We start from the raw sequence: 23,348 nt of genomic DNA, 5'->3' as shown, positions 1-23,348 counted from the left end.
ATCTACTAGCCCAGTAGTTAAGTTTGTCAACAAGAACTGCAAACTGAATTGTTGAAAAGCTGTATAGCTTCTCGCAAAAAGCAGCTGAGAATCGCAAAATGAGGTACAACAAGATCATGCCAGCTCACTGATTACTTAGTCTCTGTATATCTACCTAGGTAGCTTACAAGTGCCTGCACAGAGTGCCTACAAGTACCTGCACAAAGTGCCCACAAGTACTTGCACGGAGTGCTCCATTCTGTTATGCGAGTGCTAAAATTTCTGAAAAGATAATCTGTGGTGAATTTAGATTTTTATGCTAAATCGTATGTGGCTCTATTTTCTTATTTAGTAGAGATACAGAAGAATTCTCAGAAAAGACCCTCCAATTTATACATCGTGTCTACTTACGATAAAGCTGTGATGAAAGGAAGAGACAAAACAAAGAAGTAAAAATTAGTGCTTGCAGATTGCTGCTCCTCATAAAATAGTGAATAGTTCTCTATGCAAAAACTGAAAAAGACAGCTTTGTAAAATTTGTTTTTATTTCACTATTTCAAAAGTATCATCAACTACATGTAACTAAAATCTAACAAACAGCAGCATCTATTGTATAGTCTAGTCATTCAGAAATACTTTTGCAAACGTAAAAATGTAGATCAGGCAAAACTATCCATTTACTGTCAACTTGTCTTTAATGTATAAAAAAATACATAATGTTGCATGAAACACACAAAATATCATTTCTTATTTGGGTTTACCAGTTAATTATCTCAAATAAACTCGACAGCATTTTAACGAAACTTGAGCTAGCTCTAGCCAGCTGCTGACTAGAATATTTCTATTTATTTTAACGTAACTCCACATCTTGAACTTCTAACAGTTGACCTGATGTTTCTCCTAATCTGTGACGTTGCCTTTTTGTCTTGAGCTGGTGAGTTGTCCATGCAATCCTGCAATCAATGACAGCAGGCAATCACAAAGTGAGATAAATAAAAACACTCAGGTGAAACTTAACTTTGCATTATATTTTACAAGAATGTCATAATTGCCAACAAGCCATTATTCAGTAGAAGTTTTTAGAGCAAGCCAAAACTATATTTGTATACTATATATACATATAACTATATAGTATACCATGTATTTGTTTACTGTATATATACATATATATATATAGTAAACAAATACATAGTACATATATAGACAAAGTGGATGCTGCACAGTTCGTTACAGAGTGCTCAATGATAAATCAGAGCTAAATTATAAAATATGTATAAGTGGAACTTCACTCTATAAGTTAAACATTTTATTACTATTAGTTTCATGTGGTACAATAAGTATCACACTCTTCAGATAAAAGAGTACATATATATATATATATATATATATATTATATATATATTACATATATATATATGTATATGTATGTATATGTATGTATATGTATATATGTGTATATATATATATATATTTGGTGCAAGACTATATATATAAAATTTAATTATATACGAGGGGCAGCTTAAGAATAGGAATGCTTTCTACAATAAATATTCCTTTGCTTCCAAGCCACTTCTTTGACTTCTTGCCAAGGAATTTACCAAAGTAAAAAAGATGACACACAAAATCAAAGTTAATTAAGCCTCACGCAGGCAGCACTACCATCCACCATAATAATAAAGCATCTGCAGCAAACATTAATCTACTAAGAAACTTGCATGCTAAAAAAATTTGATTCATGCAGAATAATGTGAAAAATATTTATTACATATGCACATGTATGTCCTGTGATGTTTCTCAAGCCAACACTAAAACTCTTGTTACGAAGTTATCTTTTCTTGAATCATCCAAGAGAGATAACTCCGAAACTATTTTGTTCTTTCGCTGTTAAATGCCATCAATCAATTAGTTCTCTTTGTGAGTCATTTCTACCCATTATTGAGCAAGTCCAATTTTACTTAGCTGCACAATTACATTGGTAACAACAGTGGGTTTAGGTAATAGCCTCTGATGCAATAAATAACAAAACAACTGCAATTTTGTTAAATTTTAGCAAAATCAAACATCGAAGTGATTTTAAAAACAAAAGCTTAACTTAAAGAGGCTTATCATACGCTGTTCACTTCAACAAATAAAAGTTTTTAAAAGTTTAAATCATTCTTACACTATCTAGAGCGGCTTACTCACCATGATACGAGAGAGGAGCTACATGAGCTTTCTCTATTAGATAGAAAAATAAGAAAGTGAGATGGTTCATACAGGCAAGGTAGTGATTACTCAAAATGCTTTGATAGCTGATAGCTAAAATATTTAAAGGAGAAAGCAACTCTCAAATACTTCACTATGTTAATTATACACAATAGTTGATGTCATAAAAGTCTACAATGTGTTGTAAGTAGGAAGCATTGCTAGGAGTTGGTTAGGATGTCAACAAGCTAAAAAGGCATTGATAAAGGCTACAAACATAATCCTATAATTCAAGAGAAATACACAAAGACAAGTGAGTTGATTTTTTACAGAAAATATGTATACAAAGAGTTAATTGTGTAATACAATAAAATGTTACTAGTTCAATGTACTTAATGTTATTAATGTTATTTGTGTGTAAGTAGCCAATCAGATGAATATACCAAGAGCTCACTGGTGTGTTAAGAAACTCACAATGCTCAGTTAAGTAGAGGCACGTCCATGCTTCACTGTAACAGCCGACTATGATGTATATTCAATCATCAGCTATCACAACTTTCCTTGCACTGTTTACACTTTATTTTAACCAGTCTCGAGCCTTTCCGCGGTTTTAGGCTGAGATCATCTATTCAGCTATTTGATTAGATCTGTTTAGTTTTGTTCTTTCTATCTATTGCTATAGATTTGGTACAACTGAACAGCTTCTCAAACTAAAACAACTTCTTGTAGTTAACATTTTATAGTTTCTGCCTCAGTAATTATAAGATGTTATTAAACAGCTAATGTTATATCTGATCTAAGTTGTCATCTCTTATTACCTCTCAAGCTCTGTGTAGACAACTCCATACATATTTTGCTGGCTGAGTGAAGCGTTCATTACCTAGACTCATGACTTACCAAGCTTTCTGCTCTCTTTTCTCTTGCATTTCTAATTGCATTTACTTCTGCGCTAATAGCTCTCAATTCTGGGTCTGTGTCATATTTGCTAAGAGATGACTTGCTGACATCCATGCTATTGCGTGCATCACGAAGTCGTCCTTTCAAATTACCAAAGGTAGCGGGCTGAGCAAAATCAATCGTTTCATTACTTATAGATTTGCTCTGCAACAAATCACAATGCTAAAAAACACCCCGATGCATGCTAGCAACAGGCTAGACAAGAACATAAGAGATGGACGCGACAGACTCGCAACATAAGATAGATATAATAAAAAAGAAAAGAGCTTGTCAGTTGCTGTTAGTAGCTTAGAGTGCACGTGATAAGAGCGAAGAAGCTTATTTACTCACTTAGTATATGGAGAACATGTCAGGGTACTCCTCCCAATAGAACTAATTAGTAATTAACACAAAATAATCAGCAGGCGTATTCAAGGCACAAAGCTAATGGCTCATCACTTAAGTGATCTTTCATTTTATTAAAACAGATGCATGCTTTGACCTTCAGGAATTGCAGAAATGTTGTTACTAATATTTTGGCAAAAGCTTTTAAATTTTTTAAAAAGTGTAGTGTAAATCTGTCTGTAACTGTTCAAATTTAGTCTATAATTAAATCGTATTTCTGAATCATATGTTAATATCTCTAATTCTATTATCTATATCCAACTATACAACTTATAATTTTAATAATCTATAATTCCATAGGTATACATGCATAAACATGCAATTCAACACATCAAGTTTCTTCAAAGATTGTAGTGCTTTCAGTCTAGAGGCATTAAAAGGCATTAGAAGAAATTTAGAGGCATTAAAAGAAAAAAAAAATTTTTAAAGAGTGAATTTTTTTCACCAACCTTAGGTCTCAATAGATCTGAGCTCTTATTGTCAGAACTATAGGAGATTTTCACAGCTGGAGTCGTCTCTCGATTTTCATGAGATTTAGCAGCTGTTGAGCGACGATATGTGCCAGCCTGTTGCCGAGGCGCTCGATGATATGTCGGGGTCTGCCTCACAGGTGCTCGCTGATAGGATGTCGACTTGTTGAGCTACAAAGTTTCTCACATAAGTGTAATTGCGTTGAGGATGCGCAATACTGAATAGGAATGACTGACAAGCAAAGCAGTGAAGTAGCTGCTCCATATATAAGCCAATCAAAAAGTGATTGACAGAGATGATATATCTTTAGACCTTCTCACGCTGCCGACTGAACAGTCATTCCTAATATGAGCAGAAAACTAATGAGCAGGAATCAGTACTGAATGGAGTCAGAGCTATCAGGTTTTTCTCACGGTGCTGACTACAAATAGGAGCGCGCATATACAGTGGCAAACCTTAGCAGACAAATACATTTATCTAGAAAAGGAATTAGTTTTGCTTTTGCTCACCTTGTCTACTACTGCTTCTCTGTCATTTAATAAAACTATAGTCTACTTGTTTGTAAAAGCAATAAAAACAAGAAGAACAATAAAATAACTTTTTTTTCAGCTAACAAACAGTCGAGCGTCATTTCCTGGTAATAAAAAGTATTTGCTTGTAACGGTACTTCTACTGAAAATCATTCTATTTATTTTATATTCAACTCAATCAGAAAAAACTTTTTGAAAGTTTTTATTCCATCACAAGATGTCTCTTATAATAGACTTTTTGTACAGCAAGAACGAATAGTAAGTATGTTTGGAGATCATTGCTAACTACTGATGAACAATAAGAGGTATATTTAGAGATCAGTGGTACCTCAGGATTAACAGCGACACGAATTATCTTAGCGGGTTGTTGCGGAGTGAAGCGTTTATATGCTGGAGCTGCCGGGATGTACATTGGGGCTGGCACACTCAACGCCTCAACCTAATAAAAATGGGATAAGAGAAACACAGGTATCGAGTACTCATAGTAAGTTCTATAACACATGAAAACAGGAAATGCAGACTAGCGAAAGGAAGGGGAGAATTTGGCTAAAATGCACTAACTATGAGCATATGAGTAAGGAGTGTGTTAGGGATATCTTTTTACTTTCAGATAATTTTCCTTGTCAATAACCACATAGTTGCCAAATATACTTTTCTCAGCCTTGCTCGGCTCACATGTATTGTTACAGACCAGCGCTACAGCACTACATAACAACCGTTAAATAATACTTTCATCTCATTCTGATCAACAACTGTTCAAAAAGTCTCTGGAAGATAATATTTCGTACTCTTTATAACTGACAATAATATTCCTACAGCTAGCAGTCTATATTTATGCCTAGCAGCACAAATTTGAGCTTGAGTAACAAACAGTTATGCGACATCACTAAAACAGCTTGTATTTCACGTGAAAATCATGCATATATGCTATTGATAATCGGTATGTACGTATATCAGCTGCAAGGCGCTCGACCTCTACTCATAGCTAGAGTACTATTTCTATCACCTACAGCATATCTTAAAATAGAGGTAGAGGATTCACAGGTGAATGCATCAATTTGTCTATATTGCAGCATCAACATAACACCCTGTACCGGCAACGGCTAGCAATGCCAGGCGTAAGCTGATCGCAGGTCATATGAGATCTTCGCATTCCTTTAGTTGCACATGTTACCATAGAGCGTTAGACATAAAGGTAAATACTCGGGAGGAAAAGGTTAACGGTCTACTATATCTACGTCTCCATCATTATTGGAGTTAATTAGTTATTACGAAACACAAGATACGCAGTTACGCTTGTGCAATTGATTCATTTAGCTGATCAAAATAACTTTAGCAATGGGAAGGATCCAACTGAGGAGTTGTCTACCTATTTAAGCAAAACTATTTATAAGTAAGTGAAAATATAAAAGGGAAAGTCGGCTTTTACCATCATTTAAAATTATTCAGGGTGATTCAAAGAGCTGTATTTTTAGCTTTTAACAACCTTGCAGAGACAGCAAAGCGCACGCTGGTTGAACAGCGATAAAAGGTAGCTCTGTAGTTGAACTACACAGGGCTGTCTTTCTACTTCTACAGAGGTTCAAAGAGTTCTGGATGCCAGACAGAATGGCCAGAGTTTTAGCAAGATAGCAGTGAAATAACTTGATATATCAGTAACATCTACCAAGCACAGCTATTACAAAAACACACAGAGTCAGGATGGGCAGGGCTGCAGACATACGTACCTTTTGCTAAGGAGCAGACGGAGAAATGTTAGTGATTGAAGCAACTAGCAGAATATCACAACGATGGAAATGCAGAGACATTCATTCCCATTGTATAGCATTTTATGGCTTATTATAGCCTCTGGATATGTCCGTCAGCGTGTGTCTAATAATATACCTGCTGAGATCTCCTGAGACTTAGTCAAGTAGAGAGAGTGTTAAGTAACTATGTTATGCAAGAAGTATTGCAAAGGTTTTAGGATTTACTTACAACTTGTTTGTTTACGCGTTTCATGACTTCATAGTCTTTCTTTGCTGACTCATAAACGAGGTCATCATTGTCGTCTAACGTCTCATCTGAGATTCTATAGGCGCTCCAGCTGTCTCTACCGCCCGATGGCACATATGTCGTACCATAGTATTCATCTGCATCCATCATACAATAATAATTGTACATTTCATCAAAAAAAAACCAGTCCTTATTGTTGATAAACCTTCTCTAGACACTATTTGGTGCAGCCTGTGATCCTATGATCCGTAACCAGCTTGAACAGATTAATAAAATAAAAGATGCTTTGCAGGGTGCAGCACAAGCTATTCTCTCCCAGCTCATTTGCTAAAGACTTGGCCTCATGGACACCGAACCAAAACCTCCAAAGTCTACATTTCTCAAATAAAGTAAACCGAGTCTGTAAGGAAGGGCCACTTCAGTCAGAACCAAACTTCAAAAATTAATTCTGTTTTTCCTGTGTTTTAGTGACACAGCTTCATCTGTCAAGGTCAATTAAGAGAATCAGTAGTTTATGAAGATATAAAGTAAATATTGGATTCGCTAGTAAAGTATTGTCCAATCAAATGTGAGCTTTGATAGTACCTGCCTGAAGCTCTCTAAAACGAAGGCAAACCTTGGAATGACAGCTGATCTTTTTAAGTTTTCTAAGAGATGTAAACTGTGAGGGAGAGTGAAAGAATGAGACTTGCTCACCATAGATAGCAGGCTTCACAGACGTCTCCATTTTGTGTATTCCAAGGCGCGTCCCGAACTGGCGGGTTGGTATAGAAGTGTCAATATGTAGAGGCGTGCTCATTGTAGGCCTACCTAGCAGAGGTGTTGAGCGAAAACTGACAGATTTCGGCGGAAGAGAAGTAGATCTGTCCATTCTGTATGTACTAGAATAAGGAGCGACTGATGAAGCTCGTAATATTGACCTTGAACTTGGCTCTATAGAGGAAGCTCTGACAGGCGCTACAGAGCTGGCCCGGTAAGGCGTGCATGAAGAGGCTCTGTATGATGAAGCAGTGATGTACCTGTCGGGCTCGATAGACGAAGCCCGCCCTCCCAAACCAGAAGCAACACGGTAGGATGTCATTGACGAAGGCGCGAGAGAAGAGGCCCTCAAGGGAGCCGCAGATCTCTCTCTGTAGTCTCTAGAGGGGGCAGCAGACGTTGCCCTACAACTGCGGTTGTACTCATAACTGCTCCCGGCCGCTGACGGCTAAAACACAAGACAACAGGAAGAGAGCATTGCGATGTGTGTTTCCTACACAAAAGATTACAAACATCAGTAGGTCAGTAATGTTTGGTGTATCCTAGCAACAGTCGCACCTGCAGGACTCTTCTTTTAGTCACAGTTGTTATGTAGAAAACACATGGCATGCATTGCTCCACATTGGCATAACTTACACACTTGTAATGCTGCTAAAACTAATAATTATGTTTCTACATATAAAATAAACTAGCTCTTTTTTGATGAATGCTGAAATATGAAACATGAAATACGTTATGTTTCAGCAGGCAACCAACCTTCAAATACATTAGTAGCAGAAGATGAGCTAGGATTACATACCAGGATACCACATACCAGATAGTTTCGTTATCCTTTGGCCATATGTTAGTGCTACAGCGGTTTGCAATAAAAAGCTATTTACTTTGTAGCAAATCTTTAATAATAGTTTGACTTCTTCAGCATTCAACCACGTGAAGTGAGTAATCTAGAAAGCTGTAAGCATTATATTTTTCTAAACACATAATCAGAGCTTTGATTAAGAATTTAACATAATTTTTTACAGCTTCTGATTGCCTTACATCGGAGAAAGGAGTTCCTCATTAACAAAGAGTTGGAGGTTGGTAAAACCATATAACTAGTTATTTGAGAAGAGATTTGTGTTCGCACACAGGTTATGACTTACGTATCTACTTTTATATTTGCATTGTGTCGAATGGTAACACAGGAGTGAACAATGCATGGCAGCACTTGCAAAGATCTAAACTTGCAAGGTATCTACATATAAAGCTGGGGCACATTACTCCAAGTATTCACATGTACATGTGAATACTTGGGCAAGTGCTATAAGTTTACCTGTGACACACTGTGCAAGTGCTATAAGTGTGTACCTGTGACACATTTTGTAAGTGCTATAAGTTTACCTGTGACACATTTTGCAAGTGCTATAAGTGTACCTGTGACACATTTTGCAAGGGCTATATGTGTACCTGTGGCCTATTGTAGAAAGTATATATGTAGAGCCGGTGGCGTCTTGTATAAGATATATATGTGTACCTGTGTCCTATTGTGCAAGGACTATATGTTTATCTGTGGCGTATGGTGCAAGGGCTATATGTGTATCTGTGGCATATGGTGCAAGGAATATATGTGTACCTATGGCATATTGTGCAAAGGCTACATCATCGGTGTATTAGGTAAGGCAATCTAAATGGTAGAAACATTAACAGCGTTTTACGCAATTTTTTGTAGATCTGACCACAACAGATGCAGTTAAGGTAGGAGTTTGTGATTTACTAAGCTAGAATTCTCGCATGCTCTGTACAGTGTATTCATTCTGGCAATGGGAGTTACTTGAATAACTGCAGCCACACTTGGACAAGACAAGCAGCACTTTATGTCTTTGTAAAGAACAGATATGCATCAGCAGAAGCACACTTATAATCAGTAGACACGCTGTAGCACGTATGTACTTGATGCTGTGTAAATAGGAGAAAAATTACGTATAGCAGATATATATTATGTATAGATATATAAGTATAAGTGGTGAGTTATCCTATCTTTACGCTCAAAAAAAATTCTATGGCTAAACTTAAATAAATAAAATAAAGTTAAACTCAAAGCTACAAAAGGACTCGCGAGACAGATTTGTATATATATATGATTAATTATATATAGTAATATATATACTATATATTGCACATATACAGTAATATACATAATTAAGGGTGCCTTGTAATAATAAATAATTTATTTATGTAGATTCATGGTGCTACCACAAATATTTAATTTGCCACAAATAAGCCTGCTATACAAAGAGACACATGATAAAGAGTACTATGTTTTTGTTCCCTGCTCTATCATGTTTTATTGCTAAAAGCCCGATTGTATCAAATATTTCCTGCAACTACCACAAGGTACATTTCAACTACTACACGCAACATCTTGATCACTTTATGGTATCTATTAAACTTACCTTCCTCTTTCAAGTGTTTTATTTATAAAAGTATTCATCTCATTTTGACAATCTATTTAACCAAATATGGTCACATTTGCTAATAGCCTTACAGACAGAGAGCGGAATAAGACAAGAACACACTTACAACAAAGTCTCTTTTGAGGAAGCGTGACCTTCTCGCCATGATCTAACTGGAAGGAAAGCTGATGAAGGGCGGGTGAAAAGAAGAAATGAGAAGAAACGCTACCGACGGCAGCAGCTCAACTGCATTGCACAAACGTTCAGGAAGCTGCTGACTCGTATATCAAAGGTCGACGATGCTACAAATCATCTCCCTAAGAAAATGTTTGATTCTGAAGAGTTGTGGTAAGATAGGAGATACGTGAGACTTACGCAGGACGCCCACATTAATTAGTGAGGGTGGAGCTAAGGCTCGGACTAATTATCGAGAGCTATCGCAATACAGTTCAGTTAATCAGCATAATTACTGTTCAATAAAATGTGAATTATGGAGGCAGCATTAGCCAGCTAAGCTAAGAGACTTTCCTAAAGTTTCTGAAGTTATTGAGATCTCCAGGTTTATTGAGATCTCCAGGTTTATTGAGATCTCCAGGTTTATTGAGATCAACAGGTTTATTGAGATCAACAGGTTTATTGAGATCTCCAGGTTTATTGAGATCGACAGGTTTATTGAGATCGACAGGTTTATTGAGATCGACAGGTTTATTGAGATCGACAGGTTTATTGAGATCGACAGGTTTATTGAGATCGACAGGTTTATTGAGATCGACAGGTTTATTGAGATCGACAGGTTTATTGAGATCGACAGGTTTATTGAGATCGACAGGTTTATTGAGATCGACAGGTTTATTGAGATCGACAGGTTTATTGAGATCGACAGGTTTATTGAGATCGACAGGTTTATTGAGATCGACAGGTTTATTGAGATCGACAGGTTTATTGAGATCGACAGGTTTATTGAGATCAACAGGTCTGCGGAGATGTGCAATATGAATATGAATATTTGAGCTGATTCATCTCAAATTCAACATCTACTTCTCTATGGCAGCTGCATTAGTTGTATCAGAGGCTATGAGCATTATAGCTTCTGTATGACGACAAAAACAAAGAGGATTACAATAAAAATGTTGGTTGTCACAACACAAAATATCTATTATTAAAAATTAAACCTGTAGAACTAAATTATGGTTAATTTAGCAGATAAATGTCAATTAAAAATATTGCTGTCTGTCATGAGTTGCATTGACATTGTTACCTGAAATTAGTTTTAAATAGAATAAAAACCTATAAATTTAATTGTTTGCAAGTACAATATTAGTTTGATTAGAAAATTTAACACTGTTATTAGAAATGCTTTTATAAGCGGTGTGCTAGGTTCGTGACTGGTTTCATGGAAAGGCTGATGAGTTCTTTTTATACCGAGTCCCATACCTCCTAACTAAAACATTTCATACGAGTGACCTTGAAAGAGTCTGTGTGACCTTAAGAAATGATGAAAGAGAGTTAATTAATCTTAAATTATCAAAATTGTTTGAAGGTTTCTTGAAATAAATTTATTTTCTTTATAGATTCACAATCACGTGCAACACAAGTATGAAGTTTATAGAGTACTATAGTCTGAGGGTGTGATTGCCAAGTGCAAGGTTTTACCTGATTTCTACTCGTTGTGCATTGCAGCTCATATTAAAATTTACCTTAAATAAAAACTAAGCCAATTTAAACATTAATATGAAGGAGACAACCCCTTATAGTGTGCATTTCACTTTACTGTTAGACAAGCCTATGTTGTTGTATTTATTAACATTAGATGTTTACATGAAGTCACTAAATCAAGTCAGATCTGCTGAGAAATGAGGACATAGAGTGTTCCATCCAAAAGGGTTTACAGCAGCGCAAGTGAAAGGGTAAAGTTGGAGTCTGTTGCTCTAGCGAGTCAATATAAAAGTATTTTTATAAAGCTTCGTCATTCCTAAATCAGCCGCGGTAAGATGTATAGGAGCAACTAGTTTGCATAGACACAACATGTTCATATAAGGGTCCAGGCCAATCTCACCGTTAGAGTCTATGGATAATCGTGGCACCCTATAGAGATTAAGGTTACATTTCAGTGACAAATGCATGTAGTACATGATATTAGCAATCATCTGGTGTCAACAAACAAATGCTGTTAACAAGCATATGATGTTAACAAGCACACAACGTTAACAAACAAATGATGTTAACAAGCATATGATGTTAACAAGCATACGCTGTTAACAAACAAATGACATTAACAAGCATACAATTTTAACAAGCATACAATTTTAACAAGCATACGCTGTTAATAAGCATATGATGTTAACAAGCATACGATGTTAACAAGCATACGATGTTAACAAGCATATGATGTTAACAAGCACACGGTGTTAACAAACAAATGATGTTAATAAACATATGATGTTAACAAGCATACAATGTTAACAAAAAAATGATGTTAACAAGTATACTAAGAGACTCATAATATTGACTATAAGGTCTTATCTGTCATTTGTATCTTTTTTATTTGTTTTGTACATACCGACATTTTAACCATCCGCTTTTTCCTGTCAAGCCAACTACTTGTACTTGAAGTACTAATCTTGACAAATTATATATTCTCTTAAGTAAACTATATATAAGATGCACAATAGCAAAATATGTTACAAAAATTATATTGCATTTCAGTAGAAGCTTTTTTCCTATATACTATGTGTCAGAGAACAAGCCATGTGTCTAACTTGTTTTATTCGTGAATCAATTGTGGTGATGATTTAAACAATAATACTCTTGAATTGTTTTTATTTTATATACAAACTATGAAAGTACAAAAAATAGGAACACAGGCTAGCTTTAGCTTAAGAGTTAACATAGACATTTTGATAAACATCATCTTATTAAACTCTGAGTGCTGACACCAGTCACTACAAGATAAACAACAGATACAGACAGTACAATAACTCTTCCATTTTTTACTCATGCTCAGCCATGAGAACAACTCATTTAGTCGTGGCTCTGTAAATGGCTACACTGTATCTAGCACGAGTTTTATACATGCCTTACGATATGGCTTCCTGATAAGATAATAATTAAGCATGCTATTAAAATAATGTCTGGGCTGCTAGGCATCATCAAATAATTGCATTTCAGCCTAATGAGTAATGAGTATGGCTTTACAATGTAATGTGCCTCCTCTTATCTTTTACAGTCCGCTCACAAAAACATGCTAGTTTTAATGTAAAATGTCTGTAGGAAGAATATGATGCATTTCTGCAATTATTTGCTGTTGTTTAGATGATTGCAAATTGAGTTTGAGTTGCTTATTTATTAGTTTATATGATTTGCAATTGAAACATCAAGAAAATCTTGTACAATTTAGAGAGATGTTTTTGATCATCGCCCAAGTGTTGAAGGCGTCGATCGAATGGAACAACTTCTGAAATCAACATTCTAAATGTCTACGGAGACTGTAGTTTAGTCTCCGTAGGCATTTGTGATGTTGACTTTCTATTTATGCGCCATTGGATGACTCTGTAGTTTGATCTAATGCTACATGAATAAGCAAACAGTCATCAAATTCTAAATAAAGAGATTGCACAGAGAAATTGTATTTCCTTTCCTTTAGCTGTCGTTTAATCAATTCTTTGACATGTAGTGATCGTTGCCCTATTATGAATTCCACTAGGAGTTCAGGAGTTCAAATCATTGCAGTTTATATTCAATGGGCCGACAATTCCTTGTAAAGTAAGCTCTCTAGACGGCAGGTTGGTACTGATTTTTTGTGCCGAAGTTGTCTTTTCTTCAAAGCAGCAGCTTCATATAGCGTTTTCAATAAAATCGTTTCTATTACAAACTAACCCATGAGTCGATCAAAATTTAATACGTACTGTATTTGTTAAAACATCGGTGTAGTCAATATTTGCGACTCCTTTGACTTTTTAGTTGCAATTTTATTGTACCATTGATTTAACTTTATATGCATGGAAAAGAATGGCAACTAGTTGTTTCATGCTTGCTTTTCGAAACAAAATAACCAATATACCTTTGTTCTCCAAAACGCCGGCAGGTTTGTAATAAGTATTTTCTGCCTCAATATTTTGATGAGTCGTAGCATTTAGGCTTTTAAAAGTTACTTACGCAGTAAATGCAAGCAGTCTATGATTTAATACGTGCATGATTTACGTTGTTTTTAGTCACCAATTGGTTACAAATACAATATGGCTAGGAACGTTCAGGCGCTCATATTTCAAGTTAGTTTGAAAATTTAAGACGAACCTCGAGCTACTTTTTATGAGCTTCGTTTTTAGTACAGTTAGCAGTTTTGTTTTTTTCTGATTCTGATTAAAAAGAGTCTCGAGACCTCAAAAGGAGGAAGTGGAGACCGTTTGCATAGATTGTATAAGAATAAAAATTTATCTATTTGAACAAGTGAATTTAAAACATCAATTAATAAAACTTTCCTGTTCTAATGATCTCCCAATCTAATATCCCGAGAAGTTCGTGGAATGAAGCTGTTAAAATATGTGTTTGTGTTGCAGGCGATTGCCTTTGGAGCGTTAGACCGAGATGATCTGGTGTCATACTGGTGTGGTTGGGACATTAAAAAATTAAAACTTTCAATTAGCGCTGAGTGTGTGCTATTAGATAAAATGTTTATTAAAAGGTTGAGTCTTGCTCGTTTTCTTCTGATCTCTAAAACTTCCAACTGGATATTCTCTCGAGCTTCCGTTACGCTAGCAACTCCTTTCAAATTACATATAAATCTCACGGCTCTTCTTTGTATAAATTCAATTTGAGATATGTGTTTGACTAAAAAAGGGTCCCAGACCTCACAAGCGTACTCCAAGGCGGGTCTACATAAAGTCAAATATGCGATTTTCTTTACTTTATTAGGAGCATTAAAAAGAACCCGTTTTATCATTCCCAAGGTTTGTAATGCTTTGGTACAAATCGATGTTATATGGTGGTCCCAGCTCAATGTATTTGTAATAATCACGCCCAAATATTTAAAGCTATCCACAACTTCCAGATTGGTATTATAAAGGTTGTACTCAGCTGGGACGCCAGAGTCTGACGTGAAATTAAAATTTACAATTTGACACTTTGTTACATTAAAAATCATTTTGGACTCAGAGGCCCAATTTTCCAAGGCAGTGAGGTCAGACTGAAAATTTATGCAATCATGGTGATTATCAATTCGACTGTACAGAAGAGCGTCATCAGCAAACAGTCTGATGGTGGAGTGTTTTAAAACTGATCCGACATTGTCAATATATATTAAAAAGAGTGTGGGCCCCAAAACGGAGCCCTGCGGCACTCCAGAGTGGACTTTTAAGGGTGCTGATGCATGACCGTTTATAATAACTTTTTGAAATCGGTTGCTTAAAAAATTTTGAATCCAATAAACAATCGAATGATGGACCCCAGCACCTAAAAGTTTAACTATAAGCAGAGAATGTGATACCTTATCAAAGGCCTTCGAAAAGTCAAGAACTGCAGCGTGTATTTGCTGATTTTCATTATTTGCATCCATAAGATCATGGACAACAGTGACCAGTTGAGTGGTACACGACAGTCCATGCCTAAAGCCGTGCTGATGCGAGGAAAGATTTAGGCTCTTATTGATATAGCTCAAAATGATGTGTTCAAGCATCTTGCACGCTATTGATGTTAGTGAGACAGGGCGATAATTTCCGGCGAGAGTCTTATCGCCTTTTTTATAAACTGGTGTGACATTGGCTAATTTCCATGCAGAAGGTAAACTTCCGGTATTTAAAGAGTATTGGTAAACCAGTGTGAGCATTGCTGACACTGTGCTGACGTCAACCATGAAGTCCTCTTTTCTTAAGCCGTCGGGCCCAGGGGCTTTGCCCTTTACAAGACCTACGATCATTTTCTCCACGCCCTCACAAGTGACTATTATTGGACTGGTGCTGGTATCCGGTAAATCGTATTCAGGAAAAAATTCATCTGCCTTTGTGAAAACACTTTGAAAAAACATGTTAAAATTATTAACCATCTCCGACTCTGATTGCATATTAGCTAGTAGGGCGGAGGGGCTGTTCTTGCGACCCTGAGTGCGCCTCATAAAAGAGAAAAAAGGTTTGCTTATGCCAGCCCGGAGTGGTTCGTACAAAACTCGATTATAATAATCCTGCTCAATTTTGCGAAACATCTTTTTATTTTCGCGTCTCATAATTTTGTATTCGGCCATCAAGTCAGGAGAGTGTGTTTTTTTAAACTTATTGTATAGTTTTCGTTGTTTGCACACAGCCTTACGTGCCTGAGAGTTGAACCATACTGGTTCCCTGTTATTTCGTTGTTTTATTGTCTTTTTAGGAACAAAATCACTGACAGCAGATTTAACGGCTTTCTCAAAAATATTCCACAATTGGTCAATATTGTGTCCTGTTTTTATCGCGTCCTTGATGTCTTCCAAAGCTTGAAGTAAAAATTTCCTGATTGCCATGGTATCTGCTTTTTCATATACAAAATAAAAATCTTTGCTAGCTACCTTGTCAGTTTTTGATATGTTGAGCTCAACTTCTACTAAAAAATGATCACTCAGACCAGGTTCCACAACCTCAACTTTTTCAATAAATTCTGAGTCCGATGTTAAGACCAAGTCTAAAATATTTCCTTTAAAATGTGTCGGCCTATTGACCATTTGTCTAAGATTACACTCCGCCAAGCAGTTCAAAAAAATTTGATGACAACCTTTATTGTTTGAGCTTATTTTTGTCGAATAAGACTCCCAATCAATATCGGGAAAATTAAAATCACCCATGACTAATATCTGTGATAACGGAAAATGTGAAAAAACAAACTCAAAAAGCTGACTCAGGCCTTCAACAGATCTAGATGAGTTCCCGGGTGGCATATATACGCATACGATGACCAAGTCTAGAATAAAAATAGATTGCTTGGGTATGTGCACTGCGACAACTTCAACAGGGTATATCGACAAACTCAAAGGAATCAATCTCGAATCAATTTCCGAATTTACTGCCACCAAGACTCCACCACCATGAAGATTTCGATCTTGTCTATATATTTGCTTATCAGTGTGGAAAAGTATTAAATTATCATCAATTGAGCTGTCCAAGTGAGTCTCTGTTAAACAAAGAATATCATGCTGGTAAGACAGAACCTGAATCTCGTTTATTTTCCCCTTAACCGATCTGCAATTCGCTAACACTACAGTTATTTTCTTACTTCCACGATTTCCTTGTTTTTGATTTTGAAAGTCTTGGTTGGTTCTTTGCTCCTGATCTGTTTTAGCTCTTGTCGAAGACGAAAATCATTTGTTAAAATGCATTTAAAGATATTTTTGCCTTTTTGGTTCACGAAGCTGTAACTTTCACAATGTACGTATAGTTACAATGATACTCAAATAAATTTAAGGCCAGCGCTTTGGTCTGGTCTGTTATAGGTAACTGCATAGTACTTCCAAAGTTAGAGAGTAGCTAGTGTAGGTAAATCTTCTAAGTGCACTGCTGCCTAGAATTTTTATAAGGTCGATTAGTTGACAAAATTGATCTCTAATATTAATTTATTTTATATTTACCTGCTTGATAGTTATTATGGTTTTACCAAATTTTGGTTAAGCATATCAAACTAGCATCTGTGTCTAGTGTATCTTTTGTTTAATGCCATCATCACAAAAATTCATTCTAAAAGTAATTTCGTGTTTTTGCTAGTAGCTACTTTGGTCAATTTAGTCAAACAATTACATGCATCGTAGTGGAGTAAGAGGAGAGTGAATATTTAGTGGAGCTTTGTTAGGGTGGTAAGACGTGTATCACTTTTCTCTTGCATGTATATTCTATAGCTGTATGATATTACAAAGTTTCGCGCAGGGCTAGAAAAAAATCATGAATGTTTTAAAAATTGGATTTTTAATTTCAATCCATTTTTATGATTTTTTGATGAATTGGGTTTTTTCACTCCTTTTTGTTTTAGTAAATTGCATGTGTATTGCATTGCACATCGGAATGCTGATGAAACCACTTTTTAGTGTTGGTGACTTGGCTGCTTCAATTTGACAATTTTTTATATTTCTTACATTCAACAGTCATGTGAAATTATAATGTTCAAACTATGTGTAAGTTCTGGGAGTAGAGTTATTAGCAGTTTCACAGAAAGTACGAATGAGAGCTGAAGACATAAAAAATCACTGAAATATTTAACCATATTCTTTTTTGGTGTAATCGATGCTGTTGATCACGTGAAATATAAATACCAGTTTACTAGCTTTTTCAGTACTTACGTCGGTTTCCTATGCCGGATACCTATTTTTGAATGAACAAAACCAAAAGTGAATAATGGCTGCACTTGAGCTGATTGCAGTAAAGCGTTTGATGTCATAATGTCATTTACTAAACAGAATAGTGAGAGAAAACTCCATCAGCTACTGTTGCTATCTCACAGTTAATCCTGGTTTGAGGTTTGCTAGATGAACTCATAGGTCCTAACTTCAAAGGTCTTTCGGTAGCATTGCACTACACAAGCAGTCAATTATCTCCATCACACTTGCTAACTCATGACAGAGGAGTGTTTACAGATTAGTTACACTCACATCAAAATAAGATTGTTTGTAAAGACAAATTGATTTTTGCCAAACAAAATCAAAACAAATCAACATGAAAAATCATGATTTTAAATCAATCATTTGAATTTTTTGGGCTAACCCTGATTTCACGTAATTATATTTTTTCTAGCTTTTCATGACCGGTGGTTACAAAAGCCAGTCAAACGGGTGTAATAGGTATGCGCAAAATTCAAATGTTTAAGTTTTTATCTCACAATGATGAGTCATACCTTGCAATAGACTTACAATGATGAGTTATACCTTGCAATAGACTAACAATGATGAGTCATACCTTGCAATAGACTTACAATGATGAGTCCTACCTTGCAATAGACTTACAATGATGAGTTAGTTATACCTTGCAATAGACTTACAATGATGAGTCATACCTTGCAATAAACTTACAATGATGAGTCATACCTTGCAATAGACTTTCAATACTTGATGTGAATGTATGATTGTTTGCCAATCACACATAAAATTAAAGTGAAATGTCTTGTTGTAGTGTTAACACACCAGGTGCGCTTATCATCAAAAGCAGCGGGTGGTGCTACAAAACATCGTGGACACAGTCGCAAGATCAAAAGAGGAATTCTTGTGGCTGATGGTCAGAATGTACAAAGGGGAGTAACTCTATGCACCCAATTGCAGCTGCGATACTACCCTGGAGAAAATGTAATCGTTTGTATAGTTTTATATCAAGTGAACGTGTACAAGTCCAAAAGCACCATCTTACCTTATATTTAATGCCATAACAGAAAAACCAAATTAAAAAATAATTCCATTTGGGCAAAGCATTTGAGCCTTCATAATATTCATTCTTGAGATTTTATATGAATTATTTTGTAAAAGTATAAACTTTTTTATTATTTAAACCAAGAAAATATGAGTCTAATGAGGGAGTCTTATTAAAAAGTATTGTTAAATGATTACAAAACAAATGCTTTGCATATTGCATGCCGTTTTAATTATTTTCTTAAGTTATTAATTTTAGGGTGTGTGTATATGAAATGAGTATCAAAACTACTTGAACAGTGAATTACATACATTTGATTTTATAATTACTTTAATAACTTTTGCTATGTCTTCTTTATAGTCATTTTCTGGCACTAATACTGAGTTTTGGAGTTATCTACCCTGTGCAGTGATATTCTATTGCCCTGGCTCTAGGGATTCATATTTGAGTTGGAGTGGTTGATCTCAGCATAAATACAGCCTACGTTGCCTGAAAATTTATTATCAACAAGATTAAATACATATATTGTTAAACATGATTTAATGATTGTGAAATAATGGATTTTGTGTGATTTAGGTAACTCTGGGAGATCGGTGCACACTAACGTCTGTAGTCGATGGCAAGGTGATGATCACTAGGGAAACACTCAATCCTTATGCAGACAGTCCTATATATCCTGGAGTGCTCAAGGGAGAGGTTATTGAACGCATATTTTTGCATGTAATACCTCATCCGCAGGCAAATAAATTCAAGTTGGTCTCATTGATATAATAAAAACATGAATATAAATGCTTTTGTTTTTATTGTTTGTTTTAGTGCATTCTGGCAATTAAAATAGTTTGCCGAGCTGTTGAAGTTCTGTTGTGCTTAAGTTTTGTTGAGTAGTTTCCACTAAGAATGGTATCTTTATGCATTGTAATCGGGCTCAGGCATAAAAGAATCATTATCATATTCGTATGGACCTCGCCTTCTTCCAGGCTTCACTACTCGTTGATCATTGGATACTTTTGCCGAGTGTTGAACATTCATCTCTTTGCTGAAGTCGATATAGTCTTTAGAATTCATGCTTTCACGTTGTTCTTGTTTTGGAACTATTGGAGCACCATTGCCAACACGGCGGTAATCCTTGTCAGCACTCATGTTTGTGGCTGATGCTCGCCTTAGATGAAGCTTGCTGGTAAATTCGCCCTCTCTCATTATGTGTTGTCTCTCATTTCTTTCTTCATCGTTTGCCATTTTGCTGTGCATGTGTAATGGCTGACGGGCATTACGGTCAAGCATTAATTTACGTTTTTTCGATCTCATTGATTTTCTGCGATCCTGTGATGGTCCTTCATAGCTATAGTCATCCGAATCTGATTCTTCTCTAGTTTCTACTGCCGCCTTTTGTCGGGCAATTGCTCTGTTTAATGCCTCCTTCCTTTTCTGTTCTTTTCTCTCATGTTCATCATCTCTGGATAGTTGCCGAAATGCCAAGAAGTTAGCATCTCTACCAAAGAAATGAGGCTGCGCTGCCTGGGGATTCTCTGGCTGTGATATAAACATGTTCATGTAATTTTGAGTTGCAGCAGGTGCATGCTGGGAAGGTGGAATATATTTGTAATGATCATCTGAGTCTTCGCTTGACGAAGAATCAAGGTATTCATCAGAAAATTGCCTGCTTACTCGTCTATGACTCTTCGTGTCCCTGTGCCTCGTTGAGAATGGATATTCATCTTCAACGCTTAACTGTTTGCCAACGGGATGTTTCACTGGTCGGTCACTTATGTTTGCATACGCGCCATCTGTCAATTCTGCTTTCACCAAACCGTGAGCAGATTGCTTCAGGGCTTCTCTCACCGAGTCTCGATGGACGCTTGCTCTCCCTCCTCCATACGCTCCTTGTAACTCTGTACTGTTAGAGGCACTAGAGGTTTGATCCATATCTGCACCATGAACTCTTTCTGTAGATAATTCTACCAATAGACATCGTTGGTTAAATGGTTATATACATGCTTGGTGTGCTGATGGCATGTGATTAGTATATTATCTTTTCATCCACAATTTAATACACTGATTTGAATATTAATATCGTATTTCAATATTGCGCATTACATGCATAATTGAACCAAATTAGTTGTTCTTCACATCTCCCAGGTATCCCCTTAACTCTACAGCCACATATTCTTACCTCTATGTATAGCAGGCATCTTTGACCCATTTAGGCGAATGTTTGAAACCTCTGCATTTGTCTGCTGTATCGCTGCATTAACCTTTTTTAAAAGGAATGTTTTGTCCATTACACTCTGAAATATATATAGTCATTTGGTATATACATGATGGAAGCACAAAAAGTTGGTGCGTATCTTCTAGGCCTCTTCTGATTGGTTTAGCAAGAGGCAATATGAAAGACCGTTTTAATAATGTCTCATCCATGTTATAATGAAAGGCAATTATAACATAAACGAGACCGGGTGCGATGCATGTTCAGCATTCGCTTTACTATTGTCATAAAGTGCAAGGCATGCTTTTGAAGCTCGTGTCTAAAATGACTCTTCTCTCACACTTTTTATTATAAAAGGGCCTCCTCTTGCAGCAACAAGGCTAAGTAAAACTTGATTTCATTCAAGCATTACTACCATTAAGTCTGTCTCAATATATGCAATTGTGTATGGAGTTGTCTTTCCGATTATTGATTGCATCAGAGTTAGCCTCATTTGCTTCACTCACTGTCTAATGGTTCTCTTGATGTGTAAATGCAACAGCGTTATTTCAAATAAATGATTATCACTCTTATTATTAAATAACATCAATGCTACTTGTTGACCAAAAATAGTTATACTAGGAAATGTGCATGAGGAGATGACTCTTTAGTTATGACACACAATTATAAGTATTTACCGCATGAGCCCGCTTGCAAACCTCTCTTGCCTATCAACAACCTTATGAGCTAGAACATTTAGTCGACTCTAAATAGTTGATGCTCATTATAGATCTTTGTTGGATATCTTGTACCAGTACATGTATTAGATTATCAATCAAATTACAGATATAATTGATTGATGATTTATTTAGTATTGCATATTGTGTTAATATTAGAGTTAAGACTGACATAAATATAAGACAAATATAGAATATTTTAGTCGTAAAGACGCAGTAAAACAATAGAGATCACATATTCAGTGGTAATGATTGTCGTTGTAATATTAGCGTTTTATCCTGGAAATACAAAGCTATAGCAAATCAAACTAATATCTACATCATTTTATTGGATTGCAAAGAAATTTCTATATATGCATTGCGATGGGCTTTTCAATGAAAACCTATGATATTTAAGCAAAATATGGCATGTCATGTATAATCGCTTGAGACACTATTCTATTGAATACCTCTCATGGAACACAACTAGCCGAGCGTAAGCATTAGACCTACACGTACATAGCTGTGTGACCTACATGTACATAGCTGTGTGACCTACATGTACATAGCTGTGTGACAGTGTTTAGCAGTGGTTATCTAATTTTATGTTGTTTAGCTCCAAGAAACTAATAACTTTAGGCAAGGCTGCACTTCTATAGGCAAATATCAAAATACTTCATGTTCGTATTTAGATGCGCAGTACCACTCGTGTTGCATTAAATAACCCAAGCTATGAGTTATAAAAGAGCTTGCTAACTTAAAGTTAAAACTAAACTAAGTTCTATTTGCTTTAAATTAAAGGAACTCTCCGGAACTCCCCTACCTTTCTCAGCTGGCCCACATGCAACTTTATTTCTCCAGTAAGTCCATTAGACACCGTGGCATTTAGGTACCACATCACCCTACAACAATGGTGGAATTCATATCCTCTCATATTCAAAACTTAAAATATGGGTTAGAAAAAACTGGTGGCATGACCTAGTCTAGTATCACAAAGCCTTCTAACCGACCAGTGAAGAGAGGGAAAGAAGAAATAGAATGGTGGCTACTTACAGCAGCAGAATGATATCTACTTACAGCAGTAAAATTATGTTTACTTACAGCAGAAGAATATTGTCAACTTAGAGCAGTAGAATGATGTCTACTTAGAGCAGTAGAATATCTACTTACAGCAGTAGAATGATGTCTACTTAGAGCAGTAGAATGATGTCTACTTACAGCAATAGAATGATGTCTACTTAGAGCAGTAGAATGTCAACTTAGAGCAGTAGAATGATGTCTACTTTGAGCAGTAGAATGATGTCTACTTACAGCAGTAGAATGTTGTCTATTAGAGCAGTAGAATGATGTCTACTTAGAGCAATAGAATGATGTCTACATAGAGCAGTAGAATGATGTCTACTTAGAGCAGTAGA

The 23,348-nt window shown here is 35.9% G+C and overlaps 3 protein-coding genes across 6 annotated transcripts; 2 read left to right on the top strand and 1 right to left on the bottom strand.

Moving 5' to 3' along the window:
• Nucleotides 1-638: 638 nt before the first annotated feature.
• Nucleotides 639-9,984, bottom strand: LOC137402757 (uncharacterized). 4 transcript variants are annotated; one of them, XM_068089269.1, is made up of 8 exons: nt 9,819-9,984; nt 7,197-7,707; nt 6,483-6,637; nt 4,834-4,944; nt 3,954-4,145; nt 3,061-3,264; nt 2,164-2,196; nt 639-932 (listed from the first exon to the last, which is right to left on the bottom strand). In XM_068089269.1, exons 1-7 carry the CDS (start codon nt 9,855-9,857, stop codon nt 2,182-2,184), a joined length of 1,227 nt encoding a protein of 408 aa, XP_067945370.1. In that variant the 5' UTR covers nt 9,858-9,984; the 3' UTR covers nt 639-932; nt 2,164-2,181. The 4 variants fall into 4 exon arrangements, with proteins under 4 accessions (XP_067945370.1, XP_067945381.1, XP_067945365.1 ...); XM_068089280.1 differs by lacking the exons at nt 2,164-2,196; nt 3,061-3,264 and adding an exon at nt 3,451-3,492; XM_068089264.1 differs by lacking the exon at nt 2,164-2,196.
• A 32-nt stretch (nt 9,985-10,016) lies between these two features.
• Nucleotides 10,017-10,701, top strand: LOC137398134 (zinc finger protein 512B-like). Its single transcript, XM_068084267.1, has 2 exons — nt 10,017-10,039; nt 10,269-10,701. The coding sequence occupies exons 1-2, from the start codon at nt 10,017-10,019 to the stop codon at nt 10,699-10,701; spliced, it is 456 nt and encodes a 151-aa protein (XP_067940368.1).
• A 2,871-nt stretch (nt 10,702-13,572) lies between these two features.
• Nucleotides 13,573-19,806, top strand: LOC137408044 (large ribosomal subunit protein bL27-like). The gene is made up of 3 exons (XM_068094436.1): nt 13,573-13,775; nt 18,805-18,974; nt 19,612-19,806. Exons 1-3 carry the CDS (start codon nt 13,700-13,702, stop codon nt 19,804-19,806), a joined length of 441 nt encoding a protein of 146 aa, XP_067950537.1. The 5' UTR covers nt 13,573-13,699.
• The last annotated feature ends 3,542 nt before the right edge of the window (nt 19,807-23,348 follow it).

This window comes from Watersipora subatra, chromosome 1 (assembly GCF_963576615.1).
Source record: "Watersipora subatra chromosome 1, tzWatSuba1.1, whole genome shotgun sequence".
Lineage (NCBI taxonomy): Eukaryota > Metazoa > Bryozoa > Gymnolaemata > Cheilostomatida > Watersiporidae > Watersipora > Watersipora subatra.
Note: the sequence above shows the minus strand (reverse complement) of the source record. Positions and strands in the feature narration are given on the sequence as shown.

Coding starts and splice junctions, on each gene's coding strand:
- LOC137402757 (XM_068089264.1), bottom strand. CDS start 9,857: ATGGCGAGAAGGTCACGCTTCCTCAAAAGAGACTTTGTT. Junction 6,638..7,196: donor TGTGAAGCCTGCTATCTATG/GTGAGCAAGTCT, acceptor TGATGGATGCAG/ATGAATACTATGGTACGACA. Junction 4,945..6,482: donor AACGCGTAAACAAACAAGTT/GTAAGTAAATCC, acceptor CATTTTTATTAG/GTTGAGGCGTTGAGTGTGCC.
- LOC137398134 (XM_068084267.1), top strand. CDS start 10,017: ATGTTTGATTCTGAAGAGTTGTG. Junction 10,040..10,268: donor TTTGATTCTGAAGAGTTGTG/GTAAGATAGGAG, acceptor TGAGATCTCCAG/GTTTATTGAGATCTCCAGGT.
- LOC137408044 (XM_068094436.1), top strand. CDS start 13,700: ATGGCAACTAGTTGTTTCATGCTTGCTTTTCGAAACAAAATAACCAAT. Junction 13,776..18,804: donor GTTCTCCAAAACGCCGGCAG/GTTTGTAATAAG, acceptor GTCTTGTTGTAG/TGTTAACACACCAGGTGCGC. Junction 18,975..19,611: donor GATACTACCCTGGAGAAAAT/GTAATCGTTTGT, acceptor TGTGTGATTTAG/GTAACTCTGGGAGATCGGTG.